Here is a 24,310-nt window from a genome sequence, read left to right as displayed (position 1 = left end):
CTGTCTGTGGGTCCGTGTCCTAATTTCCTGTTCTTGTAAGGACATCAGTCATAATAGATTGGGGCCCTAATGACCTCATTTTAACTTAATTAACTCTGTAAAGACCCGGTCCCCAAATAGTCACATCCTGGGGTGCAAGGGGTTAAGGACTTCAGCATATGAATGTTAGGGGGACATGGTTCAGCCCGTGACACGTGCCCTCATCATCTCCTTACTAGCTAATTGTGTGCTCACCTAGTCTGCCTCCGGCCTCATCCCCATTCTAACACAGCCTCCTTCCCAACCGTCTGAGACATTATTCTGATTTCAGATACAAGCGCTCTCCTCTCCTGCGTACAATCTTCCATGGCTCCCAATTACACTGAGTGCAAGGTCCACATTCCGTCAGCCGGCTCCTTCATGCCCCAGTAGCTTCAGCCGCCTTCCTATTGATGCGTGCCCCAGCCCTTCGGGAGTATTCGCAGTTCCCGGAAGGTTTTAGACCCGCACCTCTGTGCCTTTGCACGTGCAGCGCTTTCTGCCTGGGATTTTCTTAACTCGACCCCCTTTGCCTCCCCAACTCTAAGTCGCGCGAGACTCAGCAGAGGCAGCACCTTCTGCGGGAAGTCTCGCCTCGGAGTGACCGGGAGGGAATATGGAGAATGGCAGTCAGAAGAAGGGAGGGAAATTGTTAACATATGAACAAGCTTCTCTTTCATATGGATGCAATAAAAGAGAATGTTACATGTAAATGACGCTCCTCTTACAGGCTTGGCTCGTTCTGTGGAGCCCCTGAAGCTTTCTTCCAGGACAGGTGATAAAATGTGCATCTTTCTCTCCTCATTGACTGGGCCGTCCGCTCAGGACCCAGCTCATCATGTTTAATCGAGTCCTAATGCCTTTCTAAATCGGGAGCCCTGTCCGAGGCTCCGAGAGAGGAGTCCCGGGCACCCTCTGCTCCGTACCCTGGACACACGGAAACAATGCAGCTTTCCTTCAGTTTTTCTGGGGGGAAAAAAGAGTACAAATTGCAAGAAATGCAGTACAAATTGTGAGATGTCAGTACATTAGCAGTGACGTGGGGAATCTGGTGGGGTCAGGGGGAGCAGGTAAAAATTGCAGGAAAATAGAAAGGAGAGGTCAGCCCGTTGGTAATGCAAGGAATATGATGGACTTAAGGAAAGGTACAAATTGCAGGGTAATATAAAGAAGAGGTCAGTACATTAGTAACATGGGAAAACGGACAATTTCGGAGGAAAAGGTGTAAATTGTAGGATAATGTAAAGTAGGGGCTTTGTGGTAAGGATGGTCTTCCATCATATAAAGGGGGCTCGCTGGCCATACAGACACTGGCTAGAACTTTCAGCATTTTTTACTTTTTTTTTTTTTTTTTAGAGAGAGAGGAAGGGAGAGAGGGGGGGGGGGGAGAGAGAGAGAGAGAGACAGACATAGATGTGAGAGAGAAATGTCAGCCGTTGCCTCCATCAGATTGAGCCCACAACCTGGGCATGTGCCCTGACGGGGAATCGAACCGGCAACTTTTCGGTGCACAGGATGATGCTCAACCAACTGAGCCACACTCGCCAGGGCTCAGCATTTTTATGGTTCTATCTCACAACATATATTTATATCTCTTAGAATTATTCATTAAATTCCAAGCTAATATTACGGAGAAAAATTGTTTTTCTCTAATAGAGGAAAAAACTGAGTCAGAAAGATTCCCTCCAGACTTCTGAATGCCTGAACCTAGAGACCTCATGTTTGTCAACCCTAATAAACACACAGCTTTCGGGGAACCCTTTGCTGCACACAGGCACGCATCCCCCCAAGAGGGTCTGTAAATATGAATGTCATTTCTGAGCTCAAGATAGCATTTTAAACAATCATACAATAAAGAAAATGCATAAACACTTTAAAGGATAGCAGATGATGGGGGACTGAGGGGCCTCTCTGGACCACTCTTGTTTCTATACATCCTGACTGCCCGTTGTCCCGGAATATCCTCTGAAGGATGTGTGTGCAGTGAACAGCCTCAGAAGACAGTGTCTCCCTGTAGAACAAGAGGCAGGCATGCTCATCAACCATCTGCAAGGAGCCGGCTCCCTAAACCCAAGATCCCTCTCCTGTAACACAACCCTCTGTGTGCAGGCACCTCCCTGGGCCCGGCTGCATCCCCCGTAGAATTTGGGGGTAAGGAACTGACACAAATGTGCCGATCCGCACGCTGCTCGCTGTGCCGTGAGAAATGAAGTGCTTTGTCTGTGACCCATTCGTCCTGGGTCTTCTGCTAGCACCCTTGAGATGGAGGCAGGCCACCTTGGTAGCTTGCAAGGAGGCTGATTCTCAGGTCTGTCACGGTTCTTAAGAACCTTGCCGGTGAGGATGGGTTGCCAACAGTGACATGGCTTTCTGGAAGAAGGATGGTCTCTGACAGAATCTGAAGCAAGTCCATGGGATTAGTAGTGAATATGTTGACCAAATTATATGATCAAGCAGGCAGTCAGGGTCCTCCGTGCCGTTAGTCGTTAATGAAGGGGAATTGGGGAGGGGGGTGCGGTAGAGGCCCAGACTGTGTTTGGGTTGGTGCAACTCTCCTCCGGACAAGAGGACTTCCCCACCAGTGTGGCGGTCAGCAGTCTGCTCTGTCGTAATGACTAACACAAAGGTCCATAGTGGTGAGCAGAAAGTTCTCACCCCGTTTCAGACAGGAGCTATATACACAGACACTACCCTGCGTGAGAGTGGAGGAAATCTGTGACTGCTGTGGGTGGAAGCCAGGAGACTCCTTAGCGCTTTGGCTGGTTCTCCTGAACGGGGTGCACGTGGCAGGCGCAGAAGGCCTGCGGAGTGTCAGCTGCTGAGCTCAGCCCCTCCTGCCCCCTGAAACACAAACTTGAGACCCATTTGGAGATAAGGTCTCAATGTTTAGTCCAACTAAACGATATGCATTTAAAGGTCCGTATCTGGAACACGATTATTTTGAAGAGGGAATGATAACTTCAGGATTGAGGAGAGTGGTCTCTTCTGAAGACGAGGCACAGGCCTGAGATCAGGAGAAGAACAAGAAGGCAGCTACCACAGTATTGGCCACTGCCTGGGTCTTAGGTGGAGGGCGGGTTCACAAGCTTTGGTTGTATTGTCATGCTTCATAATGTAGCTATTCGCTGCCTATATTCATTCGTTTGTGTGTTTCAGCTACTACACAGTGCATTTCTATGACCGACTTTGGGAAGTTTACCTTATAATTAGAATTATTGACTTGCTATGAATCACACAACATCGGTTAGGTTCCTGTGTGGATTTTGGTAGAGGATAATGTCTTCCCTTAAGAACCCTTCAGGAGAACAGCATGTCTGCACCTTCGCGTGAGGAATCCTGGCGAGGGGCAGTGTTTGACCTGTCTAAGGAGATGTGAATTACAGCTAGAGTACTCTCAGATTTGCCTCAGCTAAGACTAATTCAAATTATTGTAGCTTGTTGTCTAATTCTAGATCCAGTTCATTTTTTTACCTCCTGGAAGCCAGGATTCCACATGGCTGCAGCCATGAGAAGTTATGTAGGAAGGACAGTGGCCCACGCTCTGACCCCCAGGAGGGGCTACAGTGGGGGTAGATCCTGTGACCCCCCTCTTTTAAATGACCTCCATACTTTGGCTTCTCACTGAAGTATGTCTGGGTAGTTACTATTATTGATAAGCTGGACTTACCATTCCTAAAGTGTGAGGAGGAGGCGGGACGAGCATCTTAGAGATACTTCTATTTCGCTGAATGTGGTTACATTTCTTTAACACGCTGGAATGAGACCGAGTGTGCACAAGTTTGTTTCCATAAGAAAGGAGGCAGCCCTGGCTGATTTGGCCCAGCGGTTAGAGCGTCAGCCTGCAGACCAAAGAGTTGTGGGTTCGATTCTGATCAAGGGCATGTACCTTGGTTGCGGTTTGTCCCTGGCCCTGGTCAGGGTGGTATGGAAGGGAACCAGTTGATGTGTCTCTCACACATTAATGTTTCTCTCTCTCTCTCCCCCACCCCTTCCACTCTATCTAAGGATAAATGGAAAAAATATCCTTGGGTGAGGATTAAATAAAAAATAAATAAACAAAGTAGGTGCTACATTTCAACTATTATTGCATATGTGACCTGGTTGGGCTCATGTGGGAGGCAACCAATCGATGTTTCTCTCTCACTCTCTCTCACACTCTCTTTCCCTCCCACTCTATCTGAAAATAAATGGAAAAATATCCTCTGGTGAGGATTTTTTTTTAAAAAAGGAGGTAGGTTTGAACAGTGTTTCAGTCTCTGGTATACTAGAGAAGGTACGAATGTCATTTTTCTCCTGACTTACAGTTGGTCCCTATGAGGGGCATCAATTACTTAACCAGAAGTGGGCTTCAAAGGCAGAGTTTGAAGTGTCTTCATCCTTAGTTTGCAAATATATCTTTATTTAGCTACAGAAAAAAATAAAAGAATAAATACATTAGCCTGAGTTACAGAGCACTTAAAACAAGAAGCTGCCTTGTAATGGTGGCAGGAGGGGACCTGCCCAGGAGGTGCCTCCCCATGGCAGCTGGCTGAAGACAAGTACTTGGGAGCTCGGAAACTGGAGACTCCAGAAAAACCTGGAAGAGAAGCCCAGTTGCAGTGTTTTCAGGAGAGCATTTTACAGAAGGCAGCTCACTGCCGAACCCTGCGGAGTCCTTCTGTCTTGATGTATGCTTATACATGCCTTACATGGCCTTGATACAAAATCAGAGTATCTTTCCTTGAAGTGGGGATATTTCATATCAAACTCTTCCTGAAGACCACATAATCACATATGCAATAATAGTTGAAATGTAGTACCTACTTTATTTATTTTTTATTTAATCCTCACCCAAGGATATTTTTACCATTTATCCTTAGATAGAGTGGAAGGGGTGGGGGGGAGAGAGAGGGAAACATTAATGTGCGAGAGACACATCAACTGGTTCCCTTCCACACCACCCCGACCAAGGCTGGGGACAAACCTCAACCGAGGTACGTGCCCTCGGCCAGAATCGAACCCAAGACTCTTTGGTACATGGGCCGACGCTCTAGCTGCTGAGCCAAACTGGTCAGGGCATAACACCTACTTTGAAATGCAGGCCACCCTAACCTATAAACTACATGAAGGTCTTTGATGATGTTCAAACAGAAAGCTGTATTTTCATTGAGTCCAGGGTCTCTTCTCGGGGGCCAGGTGTTTTGATTCTGTGATCAGATTGCACACAGTTGATCTGTCAGTCAAACATGTGTTCATTGCACAATTGTTATGGGCTTAGGTCAGAGTTTTCCCCTTTGGAAGAAACAGTGAAGTAGAGCTGCTAGCTGAGAGTGGATTGATTCCCAAACTTGGGGAAAGTTGAATCTGGAACCTGGAATATAATGACTGGACAGTGGAATAAAATGAGGTTTATTTTCCCAGGCATCTAATCTCTAGTGTGGTCGACTCATGCACTGCCTGTGGGTCCTGTTGGTGTTGAAATACAGAAAGGAAAAGAGGGGGAGCCTTTCCCCTGCCTGTCTGGGCTCTAGGCCCACCCTTTCTTCAGTGCCCCTCCTACCTCACAGGTTCCCATGTTCACGGATCACACTGCTCCCAAATCCCAGCTGCTGCTTCCTCTGCCTCCACTCCATCAAACTCTCATTTCCTCAGCGTAGCTGATCTCAGGTAGGTGTTAGTGGGGGTAGCACTTTGATTTATCTAATTCATACTACAGTGTACATAACTGATAGTCCCTTAATCCTCCCTGAGGCATTTGTATTAAAAGAAAATATCTGCTAAATGCTTATTAAATCAAACAAGTATAGATTCAGGGCACAGAACACAGTGAAATAAGAGATAAAGACGGAGCAAGGGAAGTTATGTTGGGGCAGGAGGCTCCCCATGGAGACAGAATAGCATCATGTGGAGTTTGCTCCCTGGGGAGAGCACCCCTAAGCCAGTCCTGCTTTCCACTTCCTTCCTTGTGTGGCTGCTGAACTCCTTAGCTCCAGAGAAGGCAGATGTGGACACGGTGAGGCAACCGCTGAGGCTCGGCTGGTGGAGGGGAGGTTTAGCAAGGGGCTGGGGAAGACCGGGGAATCAGCGGAGGACATCAGCGACTGGTTGTAGGTGTGTTTTGCATGAGCCAGCTAGAAGGCATGGACCCTGGCCTCAGGAAGGAGACAGAGGTATCACACTAACTAGAGAGCAGAAGCCAGGAGTCATTCAGCCGATTCAGGCCCTGTAAGTATGATGAGCAGATAGCCCTGATGCTGCCTTTATACTTAGGGACAGTCGAGTCAGGACAGAAGACTTAGGGAAATAGTTACCCTAAAACTAGATCACCACAAATCCCTACCTGCTATGTTAGAAAAGCAAAGGATACCATGGGGTCGGCTGGCTTCTCTGAGGGAGGAACATTTCAGCATCCCCCTGGAGATCAAGTCAGGTCAGCCAAACGAAGAGGGTGGGGGCGGCCAGGCCACATGGAGGGTGTCGCGGGCAAAATGCACAGTGTGTACCAAACCCGGGGAGGGAAGATTCTTCGTGCCTTTGAGAAATTGCTAGCGAGACTTGAGGAGGGAAAACCCATGGACGCAGGAGCCTGGAGGGGGCTGGAGAGAGACACCTGTCCCCCAGTTGTAGGCCACGCTGGGCGGGGGCTTAGAAACTCAGAGGTTTGGGGTCTGACTTTAAGAATTTAAAGTGAAAGAGTGACAAGTGATACTATGTGGCCCTGACTATATTTGTAATTGGGGTTTAGGGGAGAGAAGTCGGTGGGTGAAATCAGATCTGAAGGGGCATGGAGGGGGCTGTTGTTGCCTCCTATGTGTAATTTGAGGGATGCCCAACAGGGACCCTGCTCGAATATATCTTTTCAGTCACCCCTGACACAGTGTCTGAAATCCTGTAATTGAGGAATTCATGTCTTTTAAAACCCAGATTCCCTAACAACCAAGGCTTAGGCAAAAGGACGGCGTAAGTAACGTGGAAGAAATGTATCAGCCCCCCGCCCGGCTGTCCTTCCCGACCGCCTTTTCCCTTTCTCGTGGCGGCTCTTCCCCCTTCAGATGCCCTAGGCTTCATCTCGAAATCAACGCCCGATTTCCAGACTCTGTCCAGTACGACGTACAAGAGTTTCATGCTGCAATTTTGAGTCAGTCCGTAGGATGCAACATGTGGCTGATTGTAACTCAGGCGCTGTAATTGATAAAGGAGATGAGTTGGCTCTCGGGACTGAACCCTGGAGAGGTGGGGTCGCTTCCGTGTTGCCCATCAGAGCCGGGACGCGGGCTCTGCCTCTCTCAGCCTCACCCTTGCCCTCTCTGATGCCCACTGTGGTTGCAGCACTAACGACAGCGGCTCCAAGCCTCACGCCCACAACCTGAAGGTGGGCGCAAGGTCTCGTCTTGGGCTTCTTTCTAAGGTTGTGGCACAACCTTGAACAGATCACTAGGGCCAGGAGCGGCTGCTAATCCGAGAACAGTCTCTGCTGGCAAGGGGTGTCCTGCTGATGGGCAGAGCACCCCACCCCTAAGCTGTGGGTGTGGGAGGGGTACTTTTCTCCCGAATCAGGGGGGGCCTGGTTACTGGCAATGGGAGCAGGATTTAGTGGGTTCTGGGGACGCGCCAAGCAGTGCTGGCAGCACAGGGGTGTGTGTGTGTTTTAAGGCTATGTCTACATGAAGAAGGTTCAATAGATGGGAAAGGAGTTGTGTTCAGTGTGAACGTGGGGCCATCTGAGAGTCCCTGAAACTTGTGCTGCCCACACCAGCCTCCCTCCAGCACCCAGACGGTCACTTGTCTGCTGGCATGGCTCAGCTGACCCAGTGACTTGTCTCTGACACCCCTGTGCTGGAGGCATTTGAACCTGGAAGTCTGTGAAGTTTAAATAGGCTGAGTGTGTGGGTAGGGTGGGTGGAATTTATTTTTTATTTTATTTTTTTTATCTTCACCCGAGGACATTTTTCCATTTTTTGTTCAGGTAGAGTGGGAGGGAGAGAGAGGAACAGAGAGAGAGAGAGAGAAACATCGACGTGAAAGGGACACATCGAGTGGCTGCCACCCGCACGACCAACCAGGGCCAGGGTCAAACTGCAACGGAGGAACATGCCTTTAGCGGGAACCGAACCTGGGTCTCTCTGGACTGCAGGCCGACACTCTAACCGTTGAGCCAAACCGGCCAGGGTGGGTGGGTGGAATTTAAAAAAGGCATAGGTGCTATTTGTTTAGGACAGTTACTATTTAAAATTATGTTATTTAAAAAAATTTAAACAGTAGTCCTCATTGGGTGTATATAAGAATCACCTTATAAACTGGAGTTTGGCAAGAGGGGAAGGAGATGGAAATAAAGGTTATTGGTTAATGAAAGGTTTGATGATCTTTTGTTTTCTAGATCTCGTTTCTAAGTTTAAAGAGATTTGACAGTTCAGAATAAATGAATCTTCATTTTTTTCCAGTGGGAATGGTTTCATTTCTTACCATCGTGTCTGAATAATACAAGACTTTACTGAATTCCTCAGAAACCTCGCCAAGTAAAGCAAAATATATAGCATTAAACTTTTGTAACCTTTCTGCTCAACCAACTGTATGTTGTTCATATTCACATACATATTAAAACTAAAATTAGCATATGTGTCCTCATCAGCAAACATTTATCGGGCGCTAGAGAACCAGAAGGCACACTTCCTGTCCCCAAGAAACAGCATGTGATCTCTTTGGGAAGAAAGGCAAAAACATGGGAAATAAATAGCAGCAGGTCCTTCCCTGCTGGTTCCAGGGGTAGAGGTGACACCAGGAACTTGGGGAAGGGAACCGGGGGTCAGGTGGTGGTGGGGCAGCAGAGGATGCAGAGGCACCCTGTTGGCCAGGAGGGGAGCCCATTCCTGGCTACCAGGGGTCTGCTGTTGCTGTTCCATTTCATTCTGTCTTCCCTAAAAAATTACTGTTGGAGCATCTTGTTTAATTTCAGCATTTTCTTTGTTATGTATTTCCTGTAGAATTGTGAGGATTTGGTCACATGGATCGCTTCCCACTACTTGTGTATTTTCCAGCATTTCTGTAACGATTTCCTGTTACTCTTTCAGAATTGTTTTATGATGACATAATAATGATGAAGAAAGGACTGCCAAAAGCAAACTAGAAAATAAAACTATCGACATTTTTTTTTTCTTATGAAATAAATGCAGGGGCCGTTTATTTGTGGTGGCTAAAACCGGTTCCATCCCCATAGTCATCATTTTGCAGCATCTTACAATGGGAGGGACTGTCACTCACTGTCGTCTCGGCCCTGACCCATTCAGATGTGAAAACTTCAGAAAACGGGGTCTGTGATCAAGCCGTTCGAGTTCTTTGCTGGCTTTATTTAACATCGAGCTGGTGGATTATTCTTCATTTAATACGTTTAGGAGTAAATCTGAAATTTTCCATTGAGTGTTTTTTTCCCTTTGAGTTGTTTCCTGTCCTTGACTCCTCATTTCTTTCCACCAAGCCTGGGAGCTCCCCTATGTGGCTGTGAATTCCTTTTGGATAGAGATCATTGAATCTCGGGAGCTTTGAACAGTGTTCAGTAAATACTTAGTGAATGAATGAAGAAAAAACCAAAACTCCACATGTGATTAGAAAGAAATAAGGCAGAGGAAATTAGGTACAAGTCCACATGTGTGATTTTAATTTTCACATGTGATTTTGAACAATCTCATTATAGCAACTTCCTGCCCGTTTCACCTTGACGTGAAGGCTGGAGGATTTCATAAGCCTTGCAAAGAACACTTGAACGTTAGTTATTTTGCAAGACAGACCTGTGATTTGTGACATAGTAACACGTTTGATGATGTGGATGCTCACATTTGAAAAGATCTTTGGCTTCCTCTTCTGCATAAAGTTCTTCCCAGAACAACCTGAGTATTGTAAATCCCACATGTGTATTTCAGACCAGTCAACGCAACTAAAATGTGACGGTGATTACTGGCTCTTCGCAGCCCTTCTTCATTTCCCAGCAGACAGCTTCCTGTCAGAATTCAATTCCCGTTCGGAAAATATCTCTCTGACCCCTAGTTTTTTGGACACAAGTCATCCTTCACATATTTGAGTGTCTACCCATTGTCACCCCTCAAATGCCAGAAGACCCCTTTATATTTCAGAGTGATAAGATCTTTTTAAAACATCAAAGGAGAGACAAGAGTATCTGAAGATTTTGTTCCAGGGATATCTCCAATTAAAAAAAACAAACAAAAACACTGCATTTAGTATGTATTCATCTCCGATTTCACACAGTAAAATCGTAAAGTGTAACTGTTACAGTTGAAACAAGATACGCTTTCTAGTTTCCCTCAATCTTTATAGAATTAAAATTAAGCTTTGGTAGAGCTGTGGTATAATTACATTCAAGTTAGCCAACATTTGTGGAGACCCTTGTGCTGGCCCCTCATTACTGGGGTCTCTACAAGAGCTGCCCTTTGGTTGCAAGAGCGAGCGTGAGAGAGTGTGGTCCAGATGTGGCAGGAAATTAAATTTCACTGTGGAAGGGCGTTCGTTGGGAAGACACCATGCGAGAAGGTTTTTCTTGTTGAATCTTGGAAAAAGTTATTAGATTGGACTTGCAAAGGGGGCAGTCATTCAGGGGAGGGGCCCAGAGGTTGGAGTCAGCAGGGCAGGTACTGATTCTTGGACAAGGAAGGGACATGATGAGAAGGGCCTCCATCTGGCTGCAGGCTGCAGGCTGTACCAGAGCAAGGAGACTGGTCCACAGGAAGCTTTGTAACTGACTGGGGCTCAACCAATGAGGTCCTGTTCTGAGGGTAAAGGAGATGGATGTGAAGGGGAGGTCAGATCTTACAAATGTTACACAGAAAGAATCTGGTCATTTCAAACACTGATTGGATATTGGGAAGCCATGCGGAGAGAACTGTCGAGGTTAGCTCCAAGGGCTGGGAGCCTAGGGCAACAGGAGAATCATGCTGCCATGTTGGCGTGAACGGAGAACTAGAAAGGGAAGTGGACGAGGCACAACCTTGAGAGGATGCCCGTGGCTAGGAGGGAAGCCAGACAAGGAATGGACAGAGGAGAGCCAGGAACCTACAGTTTCACAGAAACAAAGGGAAGGCAGCATTTCAAGACATGGTGAACAAAGAAGTCAAGAAATCAGAGGTGTTGGGTAGAGGACAGAATGTTGACCTTAGAGAACTTCAGAAACGTGGTGGAAGTAGAGGCCAGATGGCAAAGACTCTGAAAAGGGAGAGGAGTGTGTGTTTTCGGTGAGACTGTAATACAAGATCCTTCAGGTTTTCCAGTAATAAGTACCTTGGAAGGAAATCCACTCCTTGCCGACTAGTGTTATGTAACACAATGCCAGTATATTATTAATACCTGTAGATTCAAAATGCACCTATTTCTCCACTGTAACCCCAAAACATTATTTTTACAAACCATTTGGAAATAACATTTTTCTTTTCTTTGATTCTACTCTTTCAGAATTTCACTTATCCCTTTCTGAGATTTATTTCTAGGTCATTGATTTGGATTCCAAAACTAGTGCTTTCTGTAAGCTTATTTTATGCCTACTAGAGTTTAAATTCAAACATTTTTCTGACAGCAGCAACTGAAATAGCTTCAAAGACATTTTTTACAGCTACCTTGCTTTGTCTTTGTTGATTGTGTCTTTCTAAAAACACCTCAGATTGATAGCTCCTGAGATAGTATGCTTGTAGTAACAACACAAAAATTGTGTTGTGCTTTTCAGAATTGAGAAATATACTTTGACCTTCTCCTGGTTCTTGAAGACATCCTTTACTCCTAAGAGTAAGGAAAATAGCGCAGGACCTAGGTTCTGTCCCCTTCTTTGTTGAATGAATGACCTTGGGCAGGTCAACCCTAGAGTTTCTCAGCTATGAAGTGAGAAGATTATACTAGAGGGTCAGTTAGGTCTTTCAAATAAAAAAATCTCAGAACCCACAATTATACTACTTTGTTCTTGTTAACTTTGTCACCAAGCCTACCATCCGGTACGATTCCACATTGGAGGTGCGGTCAGATGCACTCTAGCGCTCCCCGAAGGGACTGCCTGTGGCAGCATCGCCTCCCCCTTCATGGGTCTGACCCTTCTTCTAAGCTCATGTTGCCTCTTTTCTGAGGTATGATGGTGCCTTCGGCACCCAGCACCTCCAGTCGACATCAGGTGCTCAGTAAATAATCAACGATCAAGTAAATGGGCTGTATTGTATTGTTGTCCACACCCTGGATGATTAGAAGAAGAGGTGTCCCCAAGAACAAGCCTTCAGGGGAGCATCTTACAATTAAAAGAGAACTTCTCCAAAAATGGAACCAGTGACCATCAAGTATTTTGTTGGTGGTTTTATATATGAACTTTTAAGAAGACAAGGGAAAGGTCAGGTCAGTAATAGCTGTTGAGTCCAAATGGGGGAGATAAAAATCAACTGAAGGGCATTTATGAAGTGAGCCAGGTGTCCGGTATGGTGATTTTACATAATTATCTCTTAAGATCCCTTTAGATTTTTCCTCCGTCATCCTAGTCAGTCTTCCCTCCTTCATGTACTTTCTCACATCTTCTAGTACTTAAAGAGTGTCGTCTCTGGTCATTTTGGCTCAGCAGCTAGAGCTTCAGCCCGTGGACCAAAGGGCTCAATTTCGATCAAGGGCACGTGCCTCAGTTGCAGGTTTGGTCCCCGGCCCTGGTTGGGATCGTGCGGGAGGCAACCAATCGACGTGTCTCTCTCACATCGATGTTTCTCTCTCTCTCTCTCTCTCTCTCTCTCTCTCTCTCTCCCCCTCTCTCTCCCCCCCCCCCCTCTCCCTCTCTTTCTGTCCCTCCCTCACACCCTTCCTCCCACTCTATCTGAAAATCAATGGAAAGATTTCCTCGGGTGAGGATTAAAAAAAAAAAGTGTTGTCACCATTCTCGGTCTGTATCTGTCTGCCCCACTAGACTAGAACGTGCCTAAGGGGCAGAGCTGTGTCCTTTGTGAATCCCAGGGGCTCAAGGCAGTGCCTGGCCCCTAGTTGATCTTTATTGTTTGTTGTTGAATTTAACAAGCCTTGTTAATAAGTGAAGGTCTTTATCTGCTTTGTCTCTAAAACTGTGTAACTGGACGGAGCCGGGTGCTGGCAGGGTCTGGGGCTCACTCAGGTCTGTGTTGTTTGCTTCAGCACCGATGCTCCTATGGGGACGAGCCTTACACAACCCACCTGGGAGACATTACCAAGAGGCGCCTGGTGTTTACCCACAATGAACCATTGCCGTTGAAGAGACGGCCAGAAGGAAACAGTTTGTTGATCCAATAAAAGGGTCTTGAAAATAAGTGGGCCTATTGTAATCAGATGACAGGGCCCATTGTATTCAGGCCACAAAGGAAGTTGTCGTGTTCCCCTTGTTCCTGGGAGTCTAAGCGGGATGCTGAAAATTCCTCACCAAGCAAGCGCTGTGGGAAGGTCCCCTTTCTCTTTTCCCATTTTTTCCACGGACTTTACCCTGGTTAATGAAGGCCCTGAGGATGGTATTTAGATAGGGAGTGGGAGCTGAGTAAAGAGAAAATCATATTCCAGGCGCCCTGGCCAAACTGAGCATGACTAGGAAGAAGCCTCATTGCAGGAGTCTGGGCCCTAAACTAAGGGCGTCGTGGAAAGAGCAGATGCATCCACCGACATTCTGTGTCTAAACCCACAGGGCCTGGTGACGGACAGTGGAGTGAGGAGGAGGGGGGGAGGGGCGGAGGAGGGCTCCGGGGGTGTGGGTGAGGAGGGTATGACAGGGAACACAGGAGAAAGAGCAGGTGCAGGGTGATGACGCCAACTTGGGGTGTGTCTGTGGGACAGCAGGGCAGGTGACCCATGGAGAAATGGGCGTCGAGGTCAGATGGTTCCAGGAAAGAGCAGTTGTCCCAGGCTATCTGGGAGGGAGCCTGAGTCTTAGGTTTGTGCCTCTTGGTGTCTACTTCTTGGATTGTTGGACAGAAAAGAGCCAGATGGCCCAGGGGCCTCTCTCTGCAGTGCTGCCGTCTTTCTCGCAGCGCCCCGGAGGAGGGGAGCAGTGACCTCTTGTTTGCAGATGCAGAAGGCAGGGTTGTCCTGCAGGACCAGGGCCCTTCTCTGCCAGGTCTCCCGCAGGCTCTTAGACGGAGCTCGCGTCTCCTCGCTGTGATTTTATGATTTGGCAATCTTAAACACTTTCTTTTTTTTGTGATTTGCTTTTAATGTCTATATCTGTTTGAAATGTCATTCACTTTTCTCCTTAAGAGACAGCCACAAATTCAGGCTTTATTTTCCTGGGGAAATACTTCTAATACAACTGTAGCTTGGGTTTCCCATGTGGGTGTTGATATAGATGGTTGTAATGAGACCGCTTTGATTAGTCACTTTCTATCTGACTATGAATTATTTTAGATGTGCCAGCTCGCTTTTTTATTTTGACTCAAAGAGTTATCTTGAGACGTAACACACTTAGCTTTTATTATATTCTACAAACTTTCCAGCTGATTCTCCCTTTTGTGCTAATTCGATAGCATAATTAAAATGTCTGACTTCAGTTCTTTCCTTGCAAATACTGCCTAACTCTTCTGCCTTTAATTAAGTGAAATCATCCCTATGTAAACAAATAACAATTGCAGATTGTATTACCCACACTCCTTGCTTGTGAGCATTTCAGTGCATCCCTTGTTGGTTATGTTAACAGGTTTTTTAAAAAAACGAGATGTGACATATTTTGTCATTTTGCTTGATGCCAGTAGAAAACAAAGGATCGCAACTGTATTTTTGTTCTTCCACCTTTCATTCAACATTCAACTGAAGAGCCAATGTGGCCGGCGGCGGGCGGGGTGAGCACAGGAGTCACACCGCCTTGCGGACCTCAGCCCTACCCCTTCTCAGTGGTGAGACGTTGGATAAATTGCTCGAGCACCGCGCTGTGCCTCAGTTTCCTGCATGTAAAATGATGACAGTAATAGTTGCCTCGTGGATTACGGAGATTGCGTGACAGAATGCAAGCACGTGCCTAGCACAGTGCCTGGCGCACAGTGGGTGCTCAGTGATGCGAGCAGTCTCTGTGTAAGGCAGACCTCTCTCAGCCCATTCTCTAGTCCGAGGAGCCTGCGGTCGCCGTGCAGAGCAAGCCGGTGGATGCCCCAGCGGGTCGAATCCCCGCGACTGGGGGGCTTCTCTCCAGGGCACGCACGTGCTTCTCCCACGAACTGATGTCTGTTTGCTCCCAAATCTGTGTGTGTTGTTCGTTCTCAAACCTACTCAAACAAGGCCAGTCGACCTTGTTACTGTAATAATGTGATTTAATTAAATATTAAGCAAACAGAATGCAAAAATTAAGTTTTGAAGGCTCTGGAAAGACTTAATAAAGATTAGTCATTCAACTTTTAAACACATCTTAGGTATTTTCCTAGAGAAAGGAAGTGCATAGTGGTTGGCAGGGGCTGAGAGAAGGGGGATTAGAAGTTACTACTGAGTGGGGGCAGAGTTTCAGTCTTGAGAGATGAAAAGAGTTCTGGTGATGGGTGGTGGTGCCGGTCGCACAATATGAATATATTTCATGTGACTGAACTATGTGGTTAAAAATGGTTATAATGGCCCAGCCCAAGTGGCTCAGTGGACTGAGCGTTGGCCCATGGACTGAGAGGTCCCAGTTGGATTCCCGGACAGGGCACATGTCCAGGTTGCGGGCTCGATCCCCAGTAGGGGGCGTGCAGGAGGCAGCTGATCAATGTTTGTTTATATCTCTCTAAAAAAATCAATAAAAACATATTTTTAAAAAAATGGTTATAATGGTAAGTGTTACGATGTTATATGTATTTTATTACAATTAAAATTTTTTAATCTGTCTCATTAGCTGTGGGCGAGATGACTGGTAAAGACTGGGGGGAGGGATTAAAACGTTTAGAGGGATTCCCCGTCTAGATTGTTTTCCATTGTCTTTAAGCTTTCGTGTTTTCAGGAAGACAGCAGAGGAAGTCGCGGGGGACGCATTGTGGGTGCCGTCCGCGGCAGGAGAACGAAGCCTGCCGTCCCCGGCCCCTTCTCGGAGCAGAGGGCTTCAGCACAGAGCGGAATTTCAGGGATGCGTGCACGCTTATATTTGAAATTTAAAATTAAACATTTAAGTTACCGGAGTGTCTTAGATTGAGCCCTGCAAAACAGACCGGAGCTTTCGGAACCAGGCCGAGTGGGCGTGAGGGAAGCCGACTCCCAGAGAAGCGAAGCCCACGCCTCAGCCAGTATGCTGGGGCCCGCTGGGGCCGACCAGCCACCGTCCAGAGACGTGGCAGATAGAGGCGGTTTGTACTTGTCCTCCAGCACTGAGCAGACGCTGGGTGTGGGCTTCCCCTAGGGGAGGGGCCGTCACCTTGAGCAAGCGAATTCCTTGGGCTGAGGCCCACAGGGGTCTCAGCTGTGAACTCAGCAGGTGACACTTTCAGCCTGGGGAATCTGACGGTACGCCCCAGCATCCATAGAGCTGTGGATGTTTTTTGAGTGTTTTTCCTTTTTTTAAATTTTTTTATCCTCACGCGAGGACTTTTCTTTTTCATTTATCTTCAGATAGAGCCAGAGGGAGAGAAGGAGGAAGAGAGAGAGAGAGACATCGATGTGAGACAGACACATCGAGTGGCCGCCACCCACACGACCCCAACTGGGGCTGGGGACAAACCACAACTGAGGTACGTGCCCTTAGCGGGAACTGAACCTGGGACTCGCCGGTCTGCGGCCCGAGGCTCAAACCACTGAGCCAAACCAGCCAGGGTGTGTTTTCCCCTTTCTACAGACTTGTAAAAATGAGCTGATTGACTGTTGGTCCAGATTGTTGCAGATCAGCGCCTCTTGACTGTCCAGGCATAATGTCCTGATGTTGTCAGCATGTGTGATCTTTCTTACATACATGGTGGTCCCATTTGTGAAGCAGCAAGACCGTGTGGTTTAATGACAGATAGTAAATGTGGGTGATGTGTCTGAAGCTCCACTGTTAGGACTGTTGACTTTTAAATACTTTCCAGTGTGTGTTTTGAGATTCATGAAACCTCAGATTATTGCTTCTTGAATTTCCACGCTTTTTTGGCCTTTGATGATTGGGGGGGGGGGGTGTCAAACACTCCATTTTTATGCTAAAGACCATCTTCCTCTCATATCCTGTGACCTGTGGGTCTGTATCTGCATGTTCTTCAGTTACTCTTCCATTGGCCACAAGTAACTGTCCACTCATGTTCCTTTCAGACCTGCCTTTTCCCGTGAGACCCGCATCCCTTCACCTGGTCCCCAGGCTCTTGCCGTGAATGGTGGCCAGATCCAGCATGCCCGCATTTCACTTTTAGATCCACTCTGTAGATCCTGCAAACAGGAGTCCTGTTTATGTGATTATTTGTTTATTTTTTTTAACCATCTTAACCGCTTTTAAAGGTCCAGTGCAGTAGTGTTCACAATATTCCTGTTGTTGTGGAACCAATCTCTGGAACATTTTCAGTTGTGAATGTGAAAGTCTATATCCATTCAACAATCCCCCCCACCCTACCCACCCCCGCTCAGGCCCTGGCAGTCACCATTCTGCCTTCTGTTTCTGTTAGACTACTCGTGGTAGTTCACGTAAGTCAAATCCTATAGTATTTATCTTCTTTAACTGGCTTATTTCACTTAGCATGATGTCCTCAAGGTTCACCTACATAGTGTCGGACTTTTCTTCCTTTTAAAGGCTGAATAACTTTCCATTGTGTGTGTACACCACGTTTTGTTTCTCCATTCATCTGTCAATGGACATTTGGGTTGCTTCCATCTTTTGACTGTTATGAATAATGCTGCTGTGAACATGGATGTGCAAGTTTTTGTTTATTTATTCATCATTATTATTATTTTGCAACTTATTTTTTATTTAATTTTTTATTAATTAATTTATTTTTGTTATAGATGTTTCTCCTTTTCCCCCCCAGACATCCTCCTCCCGATCCCACTAAATACAGTTTTTTGGTTTGTTTCTATCAGCTTGTAAGTCTATCGGCTAAAGAATCCCTTTGCAAGGGTGACCATAAATACAACACAAAGATACTGGGATTATCCCACAGTATCTCTTTTCCTTTGCATTTTGGCACGTCCTGACCTTGCAGGAGGAATACTGGTCGGCCTCATTTATACTTAGCCCTTCAACACAACCATGTTTTGTTGTTTTCTTGGTTTCAGATTTTATCTCTTTAGATGACTGGGAACTGAAGCTTTTTTTGGTTATTGTTGTTTTTGTTAATCCTCACTGAGAATATTTTTCCCATTGATTGTGTGTGTGTGTGTGTGTGTGTGTGTGTGTGTGTGTAGAGAGAGAGTGGAAGGGAGGGGAAGAGAGAGAAACATTGATGTGAGAGAGACACATTGATTGGTTGCCTCCTACATGAGCCCCGACTGGGGCTGGGATTGAACCTGCAATCCAGTTATGTGCCCTTGACCAGGAACTGAACCTGCCACTCTAACCACTCGGGCTGACACTCTAACCATTGAGCCACACCAGCCAGGGCTGGGAACTGAAGCTTTTCATTTGACTTGTGATCGTGTACGTTCTGGAAGCTTGTACATGTACTCGTGGAGCAAAGCAAGCAGCTGGAAGAAATCTTTCCTGAACAAAACCCAAGTGGGGCAGTTGGGTGCGAACCAAGACTGCAATAGCTAGAGAGGGAGATGCAAAAAGGCTGCCTGTACTCCAACCCCAACAAATCACTGCTGGCCCGATAGGAATGTCGTGTAGGTGATGATCAGATAGAGGTGAGAGACCTGTACACATCTAATTGCCTGCCCACAAAATACAGTGCTTACTGCAGCCCTCCAAGGTCTCCACACCGAGTTAATCACTGTGAGTACCTGAAGGCAGAGCAGCACAGGGACTCAGTGGACTCAGCCATGGGTGGAAATGCTCGGGCTGAACCTGGCCTCCCGCTAAGTGGCTGCATGGTCCTCGGCTAAACACCGCATGTTTACCTTCCCAGGGCTCTGTTCCTCCAACCAGCATTCTGAACCATAATGCAAATTTATCTACTAAACAACTAACTAACAAATGGGAGAAAACCTGCTTCAACTGCCTCTTTTTCTAGGAGAAAGCCTAATGTCCTGCATTGGTCAAATAAGTAAAATTTCACTGGACATTTTGATGAGGTTGGATATTTATTTTTTTAATGTATATACATATACATATGTCTGGACTGTCACAAAAGCAAAAGCTTGGACTGGAGGTAGGTTTAAAAATATATGAAGGGAGTGTCCTAAGTGTTTCATCATTTCTCAGTTTATTTAGCCAGCACGACAACTAGCCAGCAAGTCACCTGCAAGGCTTCCAAACACCCTTTCTGGGGCCCGTCCTCAGAGTCCCTGATTCGGTAGATAGTGAGCGCTATTCCAACTTAATTCCCACTGTTCTGACGTTTAGTCTTTCCCCTGTGGCTGATGCCCAAACCGGAGGTTAAGGAGCAGAAGTCAGCCCGGCAGAGACAGGAGGAGCCTGAGAACATGCATCTCTGACAAGCTGGCCCTGCTGGTGTGCAGCCCACGGTTCCGAGTGCCAAGGTTCAGAAGACGCCGCCATGTCCATAATGCAGGTGGGGTTCATGTTAATACTCGGTATGACCCCACTGTGTCATGTGTGTGCACACACGTGTTTTAAAGGCATTTCGGAGCACTCAGCATATGTGAAGGCATGGACTAAAATCACAGGTCATGGAGTCTGCATTACTGGAGCAAGGAACTCACGGCTGGTCAGCAGGTGTTTTGGGAGTATTGGGTGGGGGGGGTTGAGGGGAACATGTGGCTGGAGAGATGCCAAGAACTAGGTTGAGCTCTGGTCATAAAGGGTCTGTGTCTCCTGGGGAAGAGATTTGATTGTCTTCCTGGCCTGGTAACAAAGGGAATGGAAAAAGAAACTTCGAAGATGCGCAAGAGACCTCAAGGAGGTTGAGTTAACAATTGGAGGTTGAGTTAGCATTTGGCCAAATATAATTTGGTCAACCCGGTAGTCTCGCTGAAATCACACTTTTGTTTAAAGTTAGTCTCGCTGGTGTCTGATTTCTTCAGTTCTGGTCATTTTTGTACTCCATACGGTGATTTATCTGTTCCTAGAAATGACCCATTTTTTCATTAGTTTCCAGGTTCTTTTTCTGTGCAGTGATAGTTAGCGAGCCATCCTTTCCAAAACTGCTTAGAATAGTTAACGATGGGAACGCAAAGGCATTAACAATAAAAGTATCTTACAAAAATAGGTTTTCTTACCACAAAGCAATGCATCCTTACAACAGATACTATAGATAGACAAGAGCAAAAAGGACCTCACGTAACCCCACCCACTGTTTAGAAAATCTCTGGTAAAACCCCTGGAGATGAACCTCCCAGACCCTTTCCTGTATCTATGTGTATTTTTCCCTGCGGAGAGAGGGTCACACCAGCTGTGACTAGGAAACTCGCATACCTGGAGTCGGCCAGTTTGTGGACGTGTGCGCGTTCCAACCTGACTCCCCTTGTTGGACATTTAGTCTGTTCTGAGTACGCCTATGGCTGATGCCAAATCGAAAGTTGAGGGGCAGCAGTCAGCCCGGCAACGTCGGCAGGTGGGGGGATAGAGGTTCCAGCCGAGGGCACCTCCGACGCAGAGGCCCGGAGGCGAGGAGACCGTAGCACTCGTGAGGAATGGAGGGACGTCCAGTCAGGCCGAGGGGCGTGCAGGCTGGAGAAATGAGAGCCTTGCAACCAACAGCCTGCAGCTGGACATCCTGGGGAATCGCTGGCCAAAACTAAATTAATCAGGAGAAAATTAAAAAAAAAAAAAAAGTAGAGGAAAAAAGGCAAAGAAAAAGATGAAAATATTGCAGCCTACCTCTACACAGTATTCCTTTTCAACCAGATTGTGCTAACGTGTTGTTTCCACCAACTTGATGTTGACTAAGTTGTTTTGGCAAATCGCTTTCGGCCGCATCGTCTAGATCCCGCTGAGCAGGCCTTGGGCTCCCTGGATGCGTGGTGTGCTGCTGCGGGGTGCAGACCCTCTGGCCGTCCCACCCGTCTGTTCCCAGCTGGCGTTCAGTGGTGTCACCTTGATGGTTTGAAATCAGCAAATGCTACAAATCAAGGAATTTTTCTTTCTCTTTTTTAATCTTCACCTGAGGATATTCCTCCATCTATCTTCAGATGAAGTGAGAAGGAGGGAGGGAGAGAGAGAGAAACATCGATGTGAAGGAGACACATCGATCAGGGCCTGGGATGAACTGCAACCGAGGTACATGCCCTTGGCCGGAATCAAACCCGTGACCCTTGGGTCCATGGGCCAATGCTCTAACCACTGAGAAAACTGGCCAGGGTGGAATTTTTTTTTCCCCCGTGAGAGCCAACTCTCCAGCACACCACAAGTTGTAGCTGAGTAAGACTGAAGAAGTCTAGGATAGACGTCCTGGGTTTCGGCTTGAGACTCAAACACAGAAGCCGAAAACCAGTGCTGGGCAGCGTGACCTAGAGTCAGAAGGACCAGGTTTGCCTCCTGCTGTCCTCTCCCTGCCGTGTTCCGCAGAGCAGTTAACTCTTCTAAGGCTCAGTGTCCTTGTATAGTGAAATGGGGTCACTAATGTATAACTTGGATATTAGTTCTAACAATTCATTCTTGAGAGAAGTTATTATGATTATTACTGCAGTGAAGGAGGAGCATGAGGACGTTAAGTTGATTTTTTTTAACATGTGAAGTTTGAGTTGCTTTTAGATTTGTAGGTAGAGATTCCTGTAATAACAGCTACAACAACTAACATTATTGAGAAACATTATATGCTTCTATTATTTTATTTTATCCTCAAAGCATTTCTAGTGGTAGATACTGGCGATGTGATCACCCCTGTTCTATAGCTGAGAGACTGAGGTTTAAATGAATAATTAATTGGCTCATGGTCAGATAGTGGAGTGAGAGTTTGTCCGAATTCATAGTCTACATTCTTGACCAGTGTGCACATGGGGTCTCCACTCAGCAGCGACATCTAAGCTAGGTGGTGTCAGTTTATGAACCTCGTGTGTGCTTGAAGTCTTATGTTCGAATGAGGTCACACTGGAAGGATCTAGAGAGAGAAGAGTTGAGGGCCTGGACCACACTGGTATTTAAAAGGCGACATGAGTTTGGAGAAATAAGGGGTGGTGGTCAGTGGTTTCAGATGACAGGGAAATCACAAAAGGTTAAGAATTAGAAAGGGCTCCTTGGATTTGGCAATGTGAAACACATTGATAACCTTAACAAGAGCAGTTTGGATAAGACAGTGGAGACAGGCAGATCGCTTTGGGTTGAAGAGTGACTTGATGAGGTGGTAGACAGAACTGGTGTAAACTCTGTTTGAAGAATAAGATGCTGGAAAAGTAACTTGGAATCCAGGGAGATATTTAACAACATACATGTTTTGGGAAGAAATAGTGAGTAGACATGAATGTATAGGAACACGATCGAAGGAGCCAAGTCCTTGGGAGGTGGGAGGAGTGGGGTCCAAAGCCTAATTGAAGAGCTATGACTAGATTGATCTCAGGTTTGGGTTTTGTAGGTTGGGTGTGAGTTGGTAGATCGAGGATAATGGTCAGTGTAACGAAAGGTGTGGTACCATGGGCTCTCTCTCGGCCGGGTAGAGAATAAGTAAGACCAGATGGGCATTCATAAACAGAGAATGCAGAGTAGTCCAGGCATCTCAAAGACGTCAAAGGGAAGTTGGGAATAAATGAGTGACAGAGTTGTAAGAATAGAGAGTTGTGTGCAGTGAACGAGATCCTGACATTGGACAGTTTGTTTGTCGAGAAGTTCTGGGTAGTCGACAGATCCTGGTGTAGCCATCAAAGGTGAGCTTTTGGACAGAATGGAGGTGAGGGTTGTCAGAACTGAGGAGATCAAAGGACTCTAGGCCTAGAATTGTATTCTTTTGAGTCATCGTCTAATATGACCACATCTTTTTCTAATATTTTGTTAATAATCCAAATGTTTAGCCCTGGCCGGTTTGGCTCAGCGGTTGGAGCGTCGGCCTGCGGTACAGAGAGACCCGGGTTCGGTTCCCGCTAAGGGCACGTACCTCTGTTGCAGTTTGTCCCCGGCCCTGGTTGGTCGTGCGGGTGGCAGCCACTCGATGTGTCCCTTCACGTCGATGTTTCTCTCTCTCTCTCTTCCTCTCTCTCCCTCCCGCTCTATCTGAACAAAAAATGTCCTCGGGTGAGGATTTAAAAAAAAAAATAAATAATCCAAATATTTAGGTCTAAAGAGGTCCCTCCCAATAAGAGTGGAAATACTTCTGACAGACAGTGACATGTTCTTTAATGGGTGCCCCAGAAATCTGATAGACTTAACTTTTTCCCAGAATCGGTAGGGGAAGAATATAAAACTCCTCGGTTCATTTGTTCTCCTCTAGGTGATGTACACCTTACCCTTCCAGAGGAACACTGATAATAATAACAGCTGTCGTTCGTTCAGCACTTGCTACATTGCAGCTGCTGTGATAAGCACTCTATGTAGAGCCTTATAAGAATGCCACAAGATGGGGGCACTTTCTGTCTCTGAAGATTAGAAATGTCCTTTGCCCCAGGTCACTCAGCTTGTAAGTGATGGAAGCCATGTTCAAATCCAGGCAGTCTGCCTCTAGAACTCACTCTCCATACTGGGAAGAACCGCCTCCTGGTGTCTGCGGAGACACACGTCGATCTCACTCAAGGTCGGACGTCAGTGTTCATGAAGGAGGAGGAAAGTACCGCCCTCCAGATCACTTGTCCCGGAGATGCCCCAGTGGGACTCAGGCCCTCTCCCCAGGGCCCTCTTCAGCCTGCTTCTCCCTGGAGCACAGACTCACCATCACTCCGGACAACACTGCCAGGGCTGCAGGAGACGTCTTCCCTAAGTCCCCCAGAAGTTAAACCTCTGGCTCTACTTACAACCTTCCAACATTTCCAAGGTCCAGGTGTCAATACCCAGGGGTTGAGCCTAAACCAGGTGCTGAGTGGGAGGGAGAACTGGGGAGCCCTGGAATAAAGGTTAGCCGTGAAGAAGGTGCTCGGGGTGGATTTCAGGCTGGGCGGGCCCCGGGCGCATTGTCACAGGCAACCCACTGGCCTGCGCTCCTCAGGCAGTCTCCCCTTCCGGTTAGGTCTCCTCCCCTGTGTCCATTCTCCTAGCCCAGCGATTCTCTGCACGCGGCCTACGGCCCTAAGGGGTCCATGAGGTCAAAACCATTTTCATAAAGCAAGACACTGCTCACCTCGCCTCACTCTGTTGTCCTTTGCATTGGAGATGCAAAGGCCGTGGTTAGGTAAATCTGCATGACTCGGTCTCCCTGTGTTTTGCGTGAATCAAGGTTAAAAAAAAAAA

General features: G+C 46.9%; 1 protein-coding gene across 1 annotated transcript in view; it reads left to right on the top strand.

Moving 5' to 3' along the window:
* Positions 1-19,701, top strand: part of EFCAB11 (EF-hand calcium binding domain 11) — an 85,974-nt gene extending 66,273 nt beyond the window's left edge. The window contains exon 6 of the mRNA XM_036271507.1: positions 19,417-19,701. Coding sequence (XP_036127400.1) covers positions 19,417-19,618 — 202 coding nt within the window. The 3' untranslated portion in view covers positions 19,619-19,701. The remainder of the gene's footprint in view (positions 1-19,416) is intronic.
* The last annotated feature ends 4,609 nt before the right edge of the window (positions 19,702-24,310 follow it).

Source organism: Molossus molossus, unplaced genomic scaffold (assembly GCF_014108415.1).
Source record: "Molossus molossus isolate mMolMol1 unplaced genomic scaffold, mMolMol1.p scaffold_m16_p_1, whole genome shotgun sequence".
NCBI classification, from domain to species: Eukaryota; Metazoa; Chordata; class Mammalia; order Chiroptera; family Molossidae; genus Molossus; species Molossus molossus.
This window is presented reverse-complemented; position numbering and strand designations above follow the sequence as displayed.